General features: G+C 40.1%; 1 protein-coding gene across 7 annotated transcripts in view; it reads left to right on the top strand.

Annotated features, from left to right (window-relative positions):
* RAB27A (RAB27A, member RAS oncogene family) overlaps positions 1-18,281 on the top strand; it is a 33,480-nt gene that overhangs the window by 9,383 nt on the left and 5,816 nt on the right. For 5 of the 7 annotated variants that reach the window (XM_084532275.1, XM_084532276.1, XM_084532279.1 and 2 more), the window contains 3 exons: positions 1,842-1,959; positions 15,224-15,396; positions 17,564-17,649. In XM_084532275.1, coding sequence (XP_084388401.1) covers positions 15,244-15,396; positions 17,564-17,649 — 239 coding nt within the window. In that variant the 5' untranslated portion in view covers positions 1,842-1,959; positions 15,224-15,243. Of the gene's footprint in view, positions 1-1,841; positions 1,960-11,242; positions 11,311-15,223; positions 15,397-17,563; positions 17,650-18,281 lie in introns of those variants that run through there. The other 2 variants (XM_084532281.1, XM_084532280.1) reach the window with 2 other exon arrangements.

Raw genomic sequence — 18,281 nt, forward strand, 5'->3', positions numbered from 1 at the left:
TGGTAAGAAGAAAGTTAAGCAGCCTCATTCATTTCTGAACAGAAATGATGAGGTTTGGAAATTATTTATGAATTACTCTCCTCTTAGAGATGGCAAAAATGTTTCTGTGTGGAACAGCTTGAACTCCTTTAATGTTGCTGGTTGAGGCTTCCAGGCAGGCAGTTGGCGTTCAGCATGTGTAGCTGCTCCGCGGGGCTGTTTGCAACACAGCAGAGCTGTTGCTTGGTCGCTTTGTCAACACTTCTTATCCTGTTCCTCCTTCTGCCCTCCCGAGCAGTTACCAGACATTCTCAGCACTTGTGGTCTAAGTATTTCTTCACTGTAAGCTAATGTGCTGGTATTGATCAGGAAAGCAGTTAAAGACAAAAAACGTTCACTTTGCCAAAAATTGAGTGCCCACTTTGTTATTGCGTGTGGGAGCAAAAAAAGGACTTCTGTCTTCTCTTGAAGCTGAGGTGAAATTTGTTGAAGGTTGGAGTGAGCCAAGAATGGTTAGACTTTTAAAGATTGTCGCCCGTAACAAAATGTCCAAGAAATGGATTTTAGTTAAAATCTGGAAAAATACTAAGGCAGGGCATGAAAAATGTTCTGCTGCAGTTAATTATTTGCCATCTCAGCATAACAAAACTTCCGTGTTCCCTGAGGAAAAGGGCAATGATCGTTGCCTTGATTTACAGGCAAGGAGGTGAGATAGTTGAGCACTGCAGCAAGTGAATTAGGAAGCTTCTGGCGTTGTCTTTGTTACTGGTGGATGAATGCATTAAGGATATGCTAAATTTTGCAGCCAGCTTTCTGTAGCACTTCTGAAGTGACAAGGCTGGAGAGTAGTCTTACAAACCCTAATTTCCTTTCTTACTTGAAACACTGTGAGAAACAAACTGAGACAAGAAGGCGTTGTGCAAGGTAACCCATCTGCTGTTAAATCTCACTCATCACTCGCTTGGTCCACATCTTTCAGTATCTGTAACCTCAGGAGTGTTTGAGAGAGGGGACGAGACCTCGTGCTGGTGGCAGCAGCCCACAGCTCCTCTCCCATCCCGGGGACCCAGGGCAGGGAGCGCCGGCCAGGAGCGCCTTGGTGCTGGCGCCAGTGCCATGGCGTGGCCTGGGCGCGTGGATCCGGCCTGCTGGGGCCTGTGTTAACAGGCCCTGATGAATGGGCTCATTGTGGAGGAAGAGGTGGTTTACAAGTTAAATCACGAATTTTATTTCCTTGAAGTTAAGTGAGTAAAACGTCCGTGCATCTCGGAGGGTTGAGGGGGGCTCCCAGGTTTGGTTGCCACGGGGTGTGCCTGGTGCCATCACACTCCCAGGGCCCGCAGGGGTGCGCGAGGGTCCCACGGGGCCGGGGCACTGCCGCCTGCGCCCTGCTCCCGCTTGGTGTCCTGACGTCGGTTTTGTTATAGGTACCTTTTTCTGTCATCTGTAAAGGCATAAAGCCAGGCTCAAGACAAATTCTCCACAGGATTTTGCATGCTTTTAGTGCTCACCGTGTTTTATTATTAGACTGCCGCGTTTGCTGTATTTTATTTGTATCTCTAATGAAACACACTGCACCTTCCATTTCCCTATGAAGAGAAGGTCTGCAGTCTAAGGAAGGGCTCCGGGTTTGTTACTTGGTTTAGAGAAAACTTGTTAATTATGTTGCTTAGTTTTAAAGGGAGGAAAAGAGATCACTTGATCGGTCAGCAAGACCACATGACAAGCAGCTGAATGTAATTAGGTGGGCAGGGTGGTTGTGCAGGGCTGGCAGCTTGGCATGCCAGTGCAAATTTGAGAGAGATTATTCTAAACTACACTCTTACGGTTTTATTTTCTTGCTCTGCTGATACTGATTGCAGATGAAAAACAGCTCTTTTTGCATGACTATGGTATTCAAGACATCTGGACTGCGTGAGGAAACACTGAGCTGAGGTACCTGTGGGAAAACTACAGAGCCTTTGCAGTTGTTAAGCTTAGGTATGTAAATGTTTCCTCTTCCTTATTTATTTTCTTAAGATCTATTACATTATTTTCTTTGAGCTGACAGTTGTCCTATACCAAGTGTTACTGTGTTAAGAGCTTTGAAACAATGTCAGTGTGTGAACAGCCTTAAATGTTTTGAGAGACCTGGTTCAACATTGAAGAATCCTTGTGTTCTCCAGCAATATGTAAACTTAAAATAGTGAACTACACTAATTTATGTAAAACACGGGTGTTGGGTTTAGATATCAAACCTGCAGCTATTTAGTACATCTTTTGTCATTTCTTTTTGCTGGCTGTTTTTGGCAATTGCCAAGTGTTCTTGGCGCGTGTCATTCTCGTTGAGGTTAACTGGAAGGGTTGGGGAGTGCTAGTGGCAGAGGACCTGAACGTGGTACAGGGAGAGGAGGGCATTCCCACTGGGATGTCAAAACTTAGAAGCATAAAAACCCCACAAATTACAGTGTTTTAATTTTCTTGGATTCGGTCTTGGACAAATGATGTACAGTGCGGAGCTGCCTGTAGTTCATAACTGAATCAGTCTAGGTTAGCCGAGTTAGCAGGAACATGGGAAAGAAATCAGTCCAAGTTAAAGACAAACCTGGGTAAGTTTATCAATAAGATTGAAATAAAAAAAAAAAAAAAAAATGCAGTGACCAGTGCCAGGATTTGATAACCATAAGGTGCCGTTTCTTGTCCCAGGTTGTTACCCTGTATTTTCTACTGCGTTTGTGTCAAACTCCTTCTGTAGTCAGAGGGCAGAATTAGACCTTTGATTGTAAAGTATACTGTGCAAATAATATCTCATGATACACAACAACCTAACTCAGTATTTGTAAATATTGTACTACTTGAACTCCACCTTCCCTCTCCCATATTTATTCCTGTGATCCCATTAACATACATAGATAAACTATTATTAACAAAATGTTCCTTTTGTGTGGCATTTTTTAACTGGGTTGCACACCATTATGTTTATTCTCATGTGTAATGAATGTATTGGTGATAAAGGGAATAAAAATAGTATGTTGCATGGCTGTTATTTTTACTTAAAGAAATTGGACAGCAAGGAACTGAGATAAACTGAGAGCTCATTTGGTTCACACTCCTTGTTCAATCATACAGTAAATTATTTCAGTCTTAATTATATAAAAAGCAATATGGGGGTGGGATATTATTACTATGTTTTGTATCTCCTTTGGAAGAAATGCAAGATATTTGTGCCCATGTGATAAGGTCATTCCTTGCCACTCCAAGCATGAGCTTGTAATCAGATGTCCTTTTTAGCCTAGGTGTTTGTCAGTGTTTTTCCTGTTGTGGACCAAAATTCCAGTCTTTGCAGACTCTGAATAACCAAGGAGGAGTTGTTCAGAGAACAGAAAACAGGAGTTTCCTCCATGTCTGTGGGAAGGTCACAAGGCATTCCCAAGATTATAATTGATGTCTATCACAGAGTATCTTAAAATGATTTTTCTAGTCCTAATCATCAACCCTTGAATTATGTTTATGGGAGAAAAGTGACAAATTCATCAATTGAACTACACAAATGGGCTTCCTTGCTGTTTCATTAAGATATTTGGAGTGTATGAAAAAGCTTATATAAAATAACAGGGAGCAAAGATGTTTTGTAAACACTGATACTGGCTTACTCTTATTTCTTCCCTGAGCTGGAGGGGTTGGTTGTCATAGATGCTTTATTATAGTTTATGGTTAAATAACACTCTTCAATTATTGCATTACAAGTGTGTTTTGACTGTTTTGTCTTATAGAAACCATTTCCGGCACATATTAGGATAGTGGTTTCTATAAGGAGTTAGTCTAATAGTGTAAGTTGTTTGAAGACTTAATTTTGATGTTAAGATTCTGTTGTATAGAGTCAAGCAATATTCTAGCACATGATGCTTACCCCCCTTTTCCTCCCCATTCTCCCAGTGGCTTTTTCTCTGTCTGATGTTTTCCAGCATGTCCTTTAACAGCACTGTTTTAAGCAAAACAACCTGAGTAATTAGGCCTGGTAAAGACAAACTAAGAATCAAATTCAGCAGTTTTTTTCTTTCTTTTTCTTTTTTTTTTTTTAATGTAACGAAAAATGCCATCAAAGAGAAATGGTAGATTTTTTTTTTTTTCCCTGTACAAAAAATACGAAAAAAGAATGCCAACAGTCAAGTTCTAAAACTATGCAAAACTTAAAGAATGAATTCAAATCACCTTATAAACTGTTCATGGAACGCCTCCTGACAGAATGAGGGAAATAAACTTCAGTGAAAGGGAAGTAGAAGTAGCTTTTAAAGGAGAAAAACTTATACTAGACCAATGAAGCATTAAGTTGTTTGGCTTTGTAACTAGGAAATAATATAGTTCCTGCTTCTGAATTTTGTTTAAACACTGTGTAATAAATATAAAGGAATAGAGATATATAAATTAAAGGAATAAAAATTCTTTATAAAAACTCAGTTTCAATACATTATGCTGTGACAGTTGGCTTAAACAGAAGCAGAATGGGCATCTTCGTGAGGTGGGAGTTCTCTGGGACTGAGTGGGTTGCTCTATGTTATTGTAGCTCCATCCTAGCCAATGATGTTGATACTGATTAGTACTATTTTCTTTTTCGCTTACTGAATTTGCTTTCAGCAGAATCTCGTTATTGAATTTTTGTTTTCTTCTATAGAAAAACATGTGCAATGATTTACATTCAAACCAAAGCTGGTGTTTTAACAGAAGATGAAACAGCAGCACCTAGTTTAGTGTTTTCAAATTAGTAACTGTTGTTGGACGGTGCATTGCATCGTTCCAATCTCTTGTGACTTGTGGACAGAAGTGCATAGCTGAATAGGCTCTTTCATGAATCTGCTTGTCCTTTATGTCCTGTTTGTTATTTTGGAGCTTTGAAGTTCCAAATAATGTAGAAGGTAAGAAATTAGTAATCACTACATGAAATGGGAGCATCAGTTGGCTTGAGACTTTCTGATTCTTCCTAAGTACACAAAGTTTTATGCTTTCCTGACTGAACAGTAAGCACAGTCTGAATCCACTGTGGTATGAAAATAATATAGAGCTATATATTATAACTGAGTAACTGCAATGATGAGTAAGGACAAGCTGTGGCATTGGACGTGATTCTTTTTGCTTTCCTTGCAGGGCTCACGTATATCTCCATGACAAGAGTTAGTGTGAGAAATCATGTTTCGCTGTGTTGTTTCTCTGAGCAATCTCAGCTGTATGTCAAGGTTTAACTAAAATTCACACTGTAATATGGGATTCTGATCAGACTGGCAAGATAAATAGCGTTGGCAACTCAGGCTGAAAAACAACAGGCTTTTTGAATGGAAGCTTTGTGTTCTGCAGTTCAGCCCACTTAATCGGTACTTCTTTTGAATGATCCCTTCCCCGAGGCTCTAGAAAAGGAGCCTTGCTAGGATACGAACTGAAGCAAGCGTCTTGCCAAAGCAAAAGCACTGTCTGAATATTTTGGCAGGCTGCAGAGCCTCAATAGAAAGCTTGGACAATGTTAGTATGTGTTGTGGTTGGAGCTCTTCAAGGGGAAGATTTGATGTCTTGTTGCAAGAGCAGGCTTATTTTTCAATTCCTGCCAAACAAACAACCAACAACAACAAAAAACAAACCACAAACCAGCTGTATTTCTGGCTTTGCTTTTTTAGAAGAGTTTGAGTGATACCTTTGAGCCACATCCATGCTCCAAAATAACTGTGTCCTGCTGTTCACAGGTCAAGATTTCTGCTTTGCTGTCTCATGCTAGTAACTTCTTGAGGAGAACGGGTAGTGCCTGTTGAATACTGGGTCTGTTTGAGGAGTGACATTTATTATGTAAAGGACAAGTGGAATTATTCCTGGAGTATTCTCAGCAAGTTATTTCTAAACTTCTCATAGCATTTATGAAACACAGAAGCATCATACATGCTTATTGTTTCCAGACATGTTTACTAAAAAGTCCTATGCAGTACTGAGATGAAAATATTTTTCTAAGACTAGCTATTACAGACTCAGAAATCAAAGGCTGAGGACCTTTTTTAGATCTGCTATGAGCAGAATATTGATCCATCTCTTTATTTCTTTGAAGTGTCATGCTGCCAGCCTGCAGTGCTCTGGCTGTCTCCCCATTGCAGAGGTTGCTAGCATGGTGTGGGGTAGACCCTGTGAGCTTAGCACCTGCTTAGCACCTCTATTTTTATTTTTAAATTTTGGAAGAGCCTCAGTTTTGTGAGTCTAATTATTTTTTTCCATCCAAGTCTGCATGCACAAGTTCTCTGTTTAGCTTCTCCAGCTGCCCCTTGTTTTCAGGTCTGGTCATATCGGATCTTAGATTAAGGGACAGAAGGAATAAGCCTTTCTAGTTACTAGACAGGGTGTTTCTCAACTGACAGTTTGCCTAATTTTTTCCTGGGTAATTAAAAGCTTACTTTGTTCCCCCCCCCCTTTGCCAGATCCATTTAAGAAACCCTTCTGATTCCGTAACTCCACAAATAATTTCTTAGTATTCTTAATGTCATGGCCCAGTATTCACAGATAATACAAACATTCCAGCTCATTAGAAATGGATAATGGTTAGTTCTTCAGTGAATATCTTTGAGAACCAGTAAGTTTTCTGAGGAACAGGTTGTCAGCATGAGGCGGTGTTTTCATAATTACTGTAAGTGTGATTTGACACATCAGTCTTGCTCCAGAAGATTACGATGCTGTGTGGTTAGCTGTTTTTATCTGGCACGTGTAGACAGACTCACTCAGGAACTTACAGGGCTTTGGATATTTCTGTGTCATCTAAGTAATAGGAAAACTTTTAACCTCCTGAGGAATAAACAGAAAAGAACGTAGGAAGTCCTGTGTTCTGTGTTTCCCTGTTATTTATTGTTGAACTAAATCAAGTTAACTTGCACCAAAACTCAGGAAAGTTCACATTATAGGAAAGCAGTACTGCTAAAGGTAGCAGCTGAGGGAAAAAAAAACAAAACAACTTTTGTTGCATCTTCCAATCAAAAACCTGAGTTAGCAAGGAAGAGTTAATCTTGTAAGAAAACCAAGAGAGGCAGGTAAGGTATTTCTCAATTTGAAGGATGAGAAAGGTGGATTAAATCCTGCAGTGAGCTTTTTTCCTGCCCCACCCCTCTTGTATGCTGCCCACATCTTGTCAGGAGCATGGTGCAGTTTTATAGTCATGTTTATATCATATTTGATTTTTTCCTTTATTTAACAGTCTAATAGGTATCTTAAGGTTATTTGTTGCCTAACCTTCTCCATATGCTCTTAATTGACCTGGTCATGATCAATTATCTTTGCCAGATTGTTTTTCTCTAATGCAGCATGTATCTTCTGTTCTTCATGAGCTTGGCAGTTTGAGCTTTTGAGGAAACATTGTCTGTATTCCAGGTTTCTATCCTCCAAAACAAGGTGGGAGACAGCTGAGAACTTTCCTGCCCTGGAGGAAAAAAACAATATATGTATTTTAAAAGAAGCTGCAAGTATTTTCCTCTGGCTGTTGACAGAGCATGTACTTAAACAAAAAACCTAGCCTGACTAATGTGGATGATTCAGGAGGCTGTAATACACGTTGGCTGAGCATAAAATCTAATACTTTCTTTAGCACGAGTACGTGTACATCTTATTCCTGAGATGCCACTCCATTCATATTCTAACTGTTCACATTAAATTGCTTTCTTTTCAATTGTTAGATTTTTACCTATTGTCCCTTTTCCTCTGCTTTTTCCTGTTGTACGTGTATTCTAGCTATCTGCAGAAGATTTTTATCTCCGGTAGAACCCAACCATTCCTTAAAGAAATGCTGAATTCCTATAATTCTTTGTGATCCTTATAATTTTCTCCTTTGTCTTTCAGCCTCTGTTTCTGAGGGCAGAAATAGGAGTACAGTCTTTCCTTACTTGCCTGGAACTGGAAGTGTTGTTCAGTGGGTGGATGGGCGGGCAAAGTTACTCTTTCTGTGAGTATGAGCAGCTTCGTGGGTGAAATCCTGGTGGCTCCTGTGTTTCTGGCTCATGTACAGCCTGCCCTGTCCGTGGAGAGGGAGCTCACCAGCAGGAGACTTGCTCAGGGTTTTGGGCTGATGTGCTGTAATGAGGCTTAGAGAAATTAATGTATTCTGCAAAACCTAGCTCAGTCTGTTTGAAGGTCAGAAACAGTATCTTTGGCCACAACAAAACTGGAAAGCTTAGACCAAGAATCTTAGTTCCATGTCACTCTAAGCCTTCTGTCCTTGCTGCTCTGTGAGCGTGTTTATATTAACTGCATTTCTGGTCATGTTGCTGTGAGAGACTTTTGCCACCTCTTAGCTGGACCTGCCAATTGAAAGTGTTGCAAACTGTGTGTAAATAAATGTATGTACGACTGGCATTCCTGATTCCCTGATACTCTCAAGAGCTGATACAGTGTACTGATGGGTTATAAATGCTAAGGTTAGGCTGTGGATAAGCCATGAGCTGGGTCCCAAAGCAGACAGAATTGTCACATCAAGGAAGGATGAAGGGCATCGCTTCACGTTTCCTGTTCATAAGTTAGTGAAGAAGTCTGGTACATCACCTTGTGAGGCATTATGGCATAAAGTATTTATTAGAGGAACAGTTGAATGGTTGAGGAAAGAGTAAGTAGTATGGAACTGTTTGAAAAATAAATCAATGAAATATTTACTTTATTTTTTTACTCTGATTCCTCAAATTGTACAGACCTTTGCTTCACTGCTGGAAATTTAAGGCAACTGCTGATGAGAGTTCAAAGAGGTAACTTGGGTGTCAGAAGCTCTTGTTCCCAGAAGGGACATGGATCCACAAAATTCTGCAGTTCTAGCTATGCTGGCAGCTGGCAAAGTGCCCTGAGCATCTTCAGCTGAGATCAACATTTTGGAACTAAAATTTTGCAGCTCTTTTTTTTTTTTTTTTTTTTCACATATTTGCAGACTTATATATATCCTAGGTATCCTTAAAATGACTTAGATCTTTCCAAGAAAGAGGCAATACATTGAGCCTCCGATTCCTTAAATTTCTGTAAAGATAACGCTAAGGAAAATGTCAAGTTAAGCAATTGAGAGTGACGAAAAGATAAGTGCTCAGAGCGACTGCATCTTCTCTCCTAGCTTACGAGAGGAAGGGGTCACTTCCTTTCTGTAGTTTATGTTGCACAGAATTTCCAAAAAGTGTTACTTGGGCCAAATTAAAGGAAGTCAGGTGGTGTATGTTTCGAAGGAAAAAAGTGGAGTCAGAATACTTCAGTAGTGTCAAGTGCATATTTATTAACTCTCTTGCCTCAGCACAGCAGTTGCTTGAGCATATACAAATTGTTGTTATAATTTGTTTATATTACATTTGTGCATAGTAGGAATGTTGACTAACTCCTCGTCCCTTTTTTTTAAGGCAGATCTGACAAGTGCCTGACGGTGACCAGTTCTGACAGCACTGAGGTGCCACTGAAGCCTTAGAGCAGGGTGCGGCCGATCGCCACGCTTCACTTCTGCTAGGCAGGGTTGTGGTTATTGCTTTGCTGCAGTGTGACCGCAGTGCTGGTACGACGGGGATAGTGCATGTCTTCCTTTGAGGTCCAGATCCCTTTCCCAGTGCTTCTGCTGTAACATGTCATGCGACATATAAAAAAAAAAGCAGCTATTGAAGTTAGTTTATGTCTGCATAGTGCCCAGGTGAGGAACTTCGTTTTTTTCCCAGTACAAGTTGACTTGCACTTGCAGAAACCTGTACAACTACATTATTGCCCTGTGCTTTTATTTACACATTGTTAGCTGAGAGCCCTGTGGTATTTTCCTCTTCTGTGTGGGATTCTTCCACACTCTTCTTCCAACTTTTTTGTGGTAAGCATGAAGCCTCAACTGCTTTTTAAGAATAAAGCCGTATTTAGGAAAACCTTCAATTGCAAAGCATTTCTGAACTCTAAATTGCATTAACATTTGCACAGTATATTTACAAATATGGGTTCATTGATTATAAATACTGGGAAGCCCTCTAAAGCAGACAGACTTTTGTGCCTGTTGCACTCTATGCCTGCTGTGATAGATCCCCAGGCTGTAAGCCTGTGGATATACTCCCTCCTCCCACGGACAGCTAGATCTCCATCGCAGGGAGAACTTGCAGACTTTGCTGCAGCCTGGCTCCTACCTCTATGATACAGCCTAGTGAAGTGCTCACTGTTCCAGTATGGGCTGTATCCTCCTAAACAAAGAAGGCAAGGCCAAGACATGACTTGTCTTTGTCTTTAATGTCTACCTGAAAGCTAAGAGTGGCTTGCAGAAGTTGGTCACTGTTAGAAGTTAAGTGTAACCCTTGCAAGTCTGCTGCACATACCCTAAAGGGTAAAGTGATGAGTTCCTGTGGTATGTGAAAACATGAATTAGTTATAGGTCTTATCTACATTTTCTTTTTGTTCAATCCTAGTTAGTTTGTCTGTTTATGAGTATGTGGTATGTCCTATCGTGTTCGTCATTAGCTTTATGGCTGGCTGGACTGCAGATCTGGGATACTGGGGTGACATCTGAGTTGTGTAGTTAGTTCACTTGCTATGTGAAGGAAGAGAGGTTACAGTTAAGTAAATGGGTTTTATTTGAGTAGTTTAATACAGAAGTGTTCTTGCTTGTGAGGGTGCTGACTGGGCGCTGCAGTGTAGAGAAGAACCTTTCCATTGTTTCCTTGTTTCTACCTTTTGTCTCAACTGGCCTCATTTACATGTGCATCGCTTCTCTGTGGAATGAGGTGGTGTTGCGGGTGTGGTCTGGAGTCGTATCAGGCATAATACCTTATGTTTTTGCCAAAATCTTTGCCAAAGAATAGTTTTTCTCTTGTTTAGAAACCTACGGTAAAGCCAACTTTCCCCATGGAACCTGAGGGGCGATGTGCTTGGGTCTGTGTATGGGAGTGAAAGAAGCAAAGCAGCTGTTGGCATTAGAGACTGCCACCCGCTTTCACCGAGAGAGAAGGATGTAAAGCTGGGAGCTTGACAGAAACTGAACAGTTATGATCCATACACTCTCTCCTTAATGCATCTTTGTACGAAAAGACTTGTTAGTCACAATGTATTAACGTGTGTGGGTGATTTAGCAGATATTTTGTGTCTGCTCCCAAGTAGGTCGTGCACAAATCTCTTCTGAAATGTTATGTGCCTTTAGAAATAAATGGGACATGTGAACTGTGTAATTGCTTCCCAGCCACGCTTCGACATGGAGAGGTGGCACACCTCTTTATCTCTGAGCACCCATCAACATGAATGCAAACAGGTGACACGTAAACTTCTTGGCTGTGTGCTAAAGAGGTGGTGCTAGAAAAATACTCCTGGTAGGAGTACTGTCTGAAGTGTGCCCTTACTCTTCCTTTAGCAGAGTTTGGGGTAAGTGGTATACTTTACTTTAAATTGATGTGCCTTAGGACTGTCTGAATAAGAGCATTTTCAGATTTCTTGAATTTTATGCTGTGTGTGTACGCATTTTTACTTGCAGCTCAGTGCTTTTTTCTTCTTTTTGCTTCTGTTCTCTTATCACTTCCTGCCTTCTTCCTCCTTCCCTCCATCAGCTCTGTAACAGTGCAAGAGCCGTGTGTTTTGAGTGATGCCTGCTTGTTCAAAAAGCACATTCCCTGTCCCTGTAGTGCAAAGGAGAAATCCTGCACCAAGCCAACTTCTGTAAGTTTTCAGGAACAATGCTGCTATAGTCCTAAGTGTTTTATCACACAATAGGATTATATTATTTGTATCCCAGAGGCAAAAATATGAGCCAATAGCCTTAGTGCCTATTAATGTGAAACTACCTTGGACTAGGAACTTTCCTGAATGAGAGCAGCACCTGCTTTGTGGAGCATCCCTTGGCAAAGCACCATCTGGACGTGTGTGTTATGGGCAGGCTCCAGAGCAGCAGCCGTACAGGCACAGGTTAAGAGATGGCTGGGAGGGTCCTGTCAGCCCCTGGAGTTTTCCCAGAACTGTTTGTAACCTGTCTGTCTGCATGCCAGGCTAAGTGCAAAGCCAGAGCTGCGTGGGGTTCAAGGAGGGCTTTACAAAAGAAGCAGCCCTTCTTGCTGTGGAGTCTAAGCTATCTCCTCCAGTGATTCCTACCCCCAGACAAGGACTTACTTTTAAAAGTGGGTTTGGGGAAGGGTTATTTTACAACAATTTCAGGTGCTGCTTTTTTTTTTTTTTTTTTCCTTTCTTTTGGAGACCTGATAAATTCTGATTGTGTCATCAATTTTCTCTTATTCTTCCATTCCTACCTCCCACCCTCTTGATATAAGAGGTGTAGAAATGTGGAAGAAAAAACGAAAGTGTGACGCTATAAAGCCTAATACAAAGCACAGCAGAAGTGGAAGAAAGAAATGGGACAGCTTCATAGTAACAGGTCCAGGATTTTGAGAAATGCGCCGGCAGTTTTTTTCTATGCATATACTTTTCTGTGAATATATTCTTATTTCTGTAGTATGGAGCTGGATGTGTCTGGACTCTAGGACTGCAGGCCTTGGAAGCAGAGGGTGGAGGTTGCTTTTTAAATATTTGTACAGGGAGGAGGACAAAGTTTGAAACTGCCCTGAAAGTAACTCTGCATGTCTCCAAGGATAGGTTAACTGTGCAGGGTTTCACAAGAACCACTCCCTGGAGATAGTTGAATAACAGATTGGCATTATGGGGTGCAGTGAAAGGTGTGTGCATTTCAAAAGCCTAAAGAGAAAATTTTCTTCTGAAGCAACCCCTTTAGAAAGCATTTTTATGCCCTTCCTGTGAAGGGCTCCTCGCTTTCTACCAATCATTTACAAATTATATTTGTTATCAGCCATATGGAGAGCCATATTGAGTTTTAAGTGGTCTGTTTGGTGTGGCCTGTTTGCCCAAACAGATGTTCCACAAATCTGATATAACAGCGGGGATACCTTAAGTTTTTTTTTTTTTTTTTTCCCCAGGGTCTAAGGCTTTCTCCTAGCTCTGGCCAGTGGAAGGGTTCAGCTGTTCAGCTGTAACTCGTAGCAGAACTAAACCTTAACAGCTTCTTACTGTTCCAAGTGATGCTGCTGCAGTGCCTGTAAGATCTTGCACAGGATGAAATAAAATTTAGGTTGTGAGGAAGTTAATTTAACAGTGACTAGCTGGCATTATTGTTTGTATCTGCTGCTAAAAATATGCTCTACAGGCCTATGGCTAGCTAACAAAATACCAACAAGACAAGGCAAATACTTCTCTATGAGTGCAGAAGCATAGTAGAAGATGTGAAGCGAGCTTCTCTTTGTATAATATACTGGCTGTAAGACTTGCATTTAAGCCTCTTTTAGGCAACAGTAAATTTAGGGGTATTGAAGCTGAAAGAACGTATACTTGAGTAGAGGGGATATTTACACAGCTCTTTGCCCTTGGCAGAACATCTGAGAGCAAAAGAAACACTGTATAAGAGAAGGAAGTCTAAATAAAATCTAATCTTCAGTAAAAACCTCCTTGTTTGCTTTTTAAAGCATTTTCCCTTCCTTCTAATGCATTTGAATGAAAAGAGGCTTTGTAGAGCCACAAAGTAAATGATCTGTTTTTTTTCTTTTTCCCCAAGATGGGGAAGGATTTAAAAACAAGCAAACAAACATGCACACACGCAAGCTTTTGCTTGTGTTTGTGATTATGTTTGTTGGCTCAGGCTTCTCACTTCTGCTAAAAAAGTTCTCATGTCAGTGCGTGGCTGCCTGTTCCACTTGCTCACTGGACTGTATCACTGTCAGATCTGCGTGGTGGATGCAGGCCTGCAGCTGTGGTATATTTATGTAAAATAACTATTATTTTTGTTTGTTTGTTTGTTTCAACCTCTTAATCTGTTGGAAAATGTGTTAAAACCCAGCAGTGGAAAGTGAATGGGTTGGCTCTCACGTGTTAGTGCCCAAGTGTTAACTCTGGTAGCTTATCATAGTTAAATTCCAATCCTGCAAGGTCTTGCTGTTATTGCTGGTGTAATGTAAAGTAAGCGTTGGCTGGGGATGGGGACATTTCAGGACAAGAAAAAGTAAAAAGTTGTCTAATGCTTTCCACTGACTCTTCAGTCAGAGGTATCTCAGAATAAATCTGATTCTCTGCATTTGGTCACGGCAAGCCCAGGCACGGCTAAACTGATTGATCGGGGCTCTGTCTTGTATCCAAGAGCAGTACTAATGTAAAGCTGAAACTTCAGAGAGAGTTACAGTTTTAGTTTAATGGTGGTGATTGACGCCTACTTACTAGGGGTACGGGTTTGTTCCAGTCCTCCAGCTGTGAGTTGATATTCACGAAATGAATTGGTTTGTATCTTGGTATCCGTTTCCCTCCTTGATAAGAGGCGACTGTATGCCAGTTTTCTGTTGCTTTTAGAAAGGTTATTTTAGGCTTATCTTTTCATGTTCATTTCTCTGAAAACAACATAAGGCAGCTCTCTGTTTGTTTAGGGGGAAGAGACGCTCAGCAGCTACTCAACAGGAAAGTACTAGTGCACCTGCACTAGTCTTTCTAGTATGCATTACATTTTCCAGAGCTTTTTGTTATATGTTCCAGCTGGTTTTGCACTTTGATCAGAATATATCCAACACGGTATAGCTTAAAACTAGCATCCTAATAAAAACTTTTGAAAATTGCCCTCTAAACTTTATTAAAAATGCTATTTTTATTCTGTTATGAAAATACTTGTTTGAGACTGAAAAATAGCTATTAATAGAGAAATGGTTGTCATATGAAAGAAGACAGAACTATGGTCAACTACTCTGAGAGCCTGTTAGAGAGCGTTTGCAAAAGTTGAATAAATGTGTAATATTTGAAGTGTTGTGATGCCTTTTTATTTAAATGTAGTGGGCAGTCTGAGGGGGGGAAAAAGGATTTTGTGTGTTAATAATGTCACAATGAATGTGAGATCAGAATTGCATTGCTAATGCATTTAAGCAGCTTTTGCCAGCTTTCACATAGGTTAAAAACAGTTATGGAGTTCATTTTCCAGGCACCTTGAATGCTTTTCTTTGATCTTGATTTTCAGTCTTTCCTGAAGAAGCTAAAATTGTGTTACATCCACTTTGTAGTAAAAGGTGCATAATAGAAATGAATTATGTTTTTTTTTTTTTTTTCCTCTCCTGTCACAGCTAAATTTCTCTTTGATACTTGGCATAATTGAGAGTTTAAGGTGAAAGCAGTGTAAAAGAACACAGAACTGGGCCTGCTGCTGGATCCTTTGTAGTTCAAGTGGTGACTTGTATTTTAAACATCTGTCAAAAGAAGCCTTGGTGGAGTTGTTGCCTAACTAACGCTTTTTGCTTTGCTTTTTAAGGTGTCTCCTGAATTCTCACTATGTCTGATGGGGACTATGATTACCTCATAAAATTTCTAGCACTCGGTGACTCTGGAGTAGGAAAGACCAGCCTTCTTTACCAATATACAGATGGCAAATTTAATTCCAAGTTTATCACAACCGTGGGCATCGACTTCCGGGAAAAGAGAGTGGTGAGTTTTCACAAGCAGTGTGCTACTTTAAAATGATAGCTGTTTGGTAGCTGGTGGCTAACATCTGTTTTTTTTTTTTTTTTTTTTCCAAATCTATTCTGCTAATCTTTATGTGTAGGCATGCCATCCATAGTTACTATATATTTAATTTTGTGACAAGGGAATTATCTTATTTGGCCTGTTTTTATTTTTTTTTTTTGTGTGTCCATTTTCCCCAAAGTTAAAATAACAAGAGGTGATTCTAAGCAACCATATCATACTGCTCAGGAGGGGTAGATGAGCGTATCTGCTCAGTGGGTTGTGCTCACAGAAGCTCATGTTGAACTCTACATGAGGAAGGCTTGAGCTGTCACAAAAAATGTTTTTGTTGTTTGTGAACTGAAATGGCTTTAAAACCATTTAAATATATGTGAAAGAAATCAGGTAATGTGATGTATAGAGCTGAGCAGGCTTCCTGAGCAGTTACCGCTATGAGAGAAGAATTATGGAAGACAAAGTAGAAAGGCTTTTTTAACCCCCAAGTTGTTGTTCAAGTAGGAAAATATGCTTTTGATGGGATGCTGCGGGGCACTGCATCATGATAACTGGCTGGGTGCTGGTCCTGCCTGCACTAAGAAATTGAGTTAGCACAGCTTTTTCTTTCATTCTCATGTGGAAGTACTAAATGTCTTTCAGTGTAGTCTGTTAAAATTTTGAGTGCCCCTTGAATATTGTGTTCAGTTTTGGGACCTTTTTCTACAGTAACTGAGTTGCTTGAGCATGTACAGTTGAAGGGACTAGAAAACAAGACATGTGAGGGGAGCAGCTGAGGGATCTGGGGCTGTTTAGTCTGGAGAAGAGCAGGCAGAGGCCTCATCGCTCCGTACAACTACCTGAAGGAAGGTTGCAGTAAAGGTGTCAGTTCTCTTCTCAGGTGACAAGTGACAGGGAATGGCTTCAAGCTGAGACAGGGAAGGTTTAGATTGGAAGTTAGGAAGAATTTCGTCATGGAGGGGGGCTGGTTAAGCATTGGAATGGGCTGCCCAGGGAAGTGTCACTGTCCGTGGAGGCACTTAAGAGAGATCTGGAGATGGTACTAAGGAATGTGGCTCAGTGATGGGACTTTGGACATCAGGTTGACGGTTGGACTTGACGATCTTGAAAGTCTTTTCCAACCTAGATGGTTCTATGATTACCCAAGTGTCTAGAAGTCTGGGTGCTGTAAGATTAGGACATTGTATAGACTGGCTTTTGGTGGATGACATGCACCACAGCAGTGGAAGGAGTAAATGTCCTCCTGTGATGTGAAACTAGTCTCCTGAATAACTTAGTATTCCTTTTGTGGGATGGTATGCATGATGGATTTTCACAGTTGGCATGTCTGATAATTGAGTTTAAGTTTCACAGCCTGATTCATCTAATCCACAAATTCAGTAAGCTTATGTGTCTTTAAAGATAACATTTGTAACTCCAGTAATCTTAGGTACAACAACAATTGAAGGAAAAGACAATCCAATGTGAAGTGTTCTAAACAACAAGTGAACCTATTTTTATCTGATCTTTCCAAAGCTAACAGATGTCCTTGTTTATATTTTCACGCTGAGTAAACTCTTCAGCTTTCATTATTAGCATCCAATTTCTGCTTTTATAAACTATGATATGACAAGATCTACCCTAATCTCTTTCAATAATTTTTTGACAACTGAAAAGATACATCATTAGCTTGGAGTATGTTCTGTTTGCTAATGATGTTCTGTTACTGGTACAAATTTATTGCCAGGTTGCATGTTGTGATCGTTGCTGTCTTATAATTACATTTTCGTGTGAACAGGATAGAACATAATAGTAAAAAGTAGAAAATTGAAATACAAAAAATAAGCTTGCCTAGTGAAACTCAGTGGCCACTCTAAATATTTGCTTGGAACATGTAGTCTATTGGAAATGTTTTTTTGTTTTTTGTTTTTTTTTAGTTCCAACTTATCCTTATTTTTAAATACTCAATTAAATACAAAATTAAAATGCAACTCGTATTACTTTTGTCATAAAGTAAAGGGATTGACTTGTAGTTGGGTATCCTTGCATTGGCAATGCTAGTTTTGCTGCATTTAAGAACTTGAAATGTCAGTTATTTTGTGTTTCGTAGAGGTTGGCCTGCTAACACTTAGTCTTGCAAATTTACCTTTTGAAGGTGTATAGGCCAAATGGTCCAGATGGCGTTGGTGGCAGAGGACAGCGGATACATCTTCAGCTCTGGGATACTGCAGGGCAGGAGAGGTATGTTTCCATCCCTGCCCCTCCAATCTAGAAAGTGAAGCAGGTGCTATCAAGTTAGATGCAAATGGAACCAAGTACATGAATTCTCCTTATTGATTGTTAGATTTTATTGGTATGACTCACGATGGGTAAATGTATTTACTATGGTGTTGGACAGTGATGACACTTTCTCATGAGTACCCATTAAATCACAACTGTATTACATTAGAATCTTAAAACTGTAATTGTTGCTTTTTGTTTTCTGGAAACTTTCAGTTATTTTTTTCATGGCCAACACATATAGCTGTTTTTAAGGTTTTTCTTTTTTTATTTTTTTAAACCTCTGTGAATATGCCAAGGTGATGGAAAAGTCGGACTGGTGAAATCACATCAGACGGTTCTTTCCTATTTGTCCATTAAAAGACAAACATCCTAACGGTTGATTGTCTGAAAATCAAGAACCGATGTTGTGTGTTGTAACAAGTTTTAGTTCAAAGTTTGTTTTTTGTTCTCATTTTAATTTCCGAATCTTGATGAAGGCATGCTGTATAATGCAAGACTTTATTTAAAGCTCTCAGGCTTGAGTGAAATATCTCCTTGACTTCCTTAGGCCTGGGTTAGGCCATAGTAATGTTAGCAATTCCTGTTATCTG

This window comes from Aythya ferina (genome assembly GCF_964211825.1).
Source record: "Aythya ferina genome assembly, chromosome: 11".
NCBI classification, from domain to species: domain Eukaryota; kingdom Metazoa; phylum Chordata; class Aves; order Anseriformes; family Anatidae; genus Aythya; species Aythya ferina.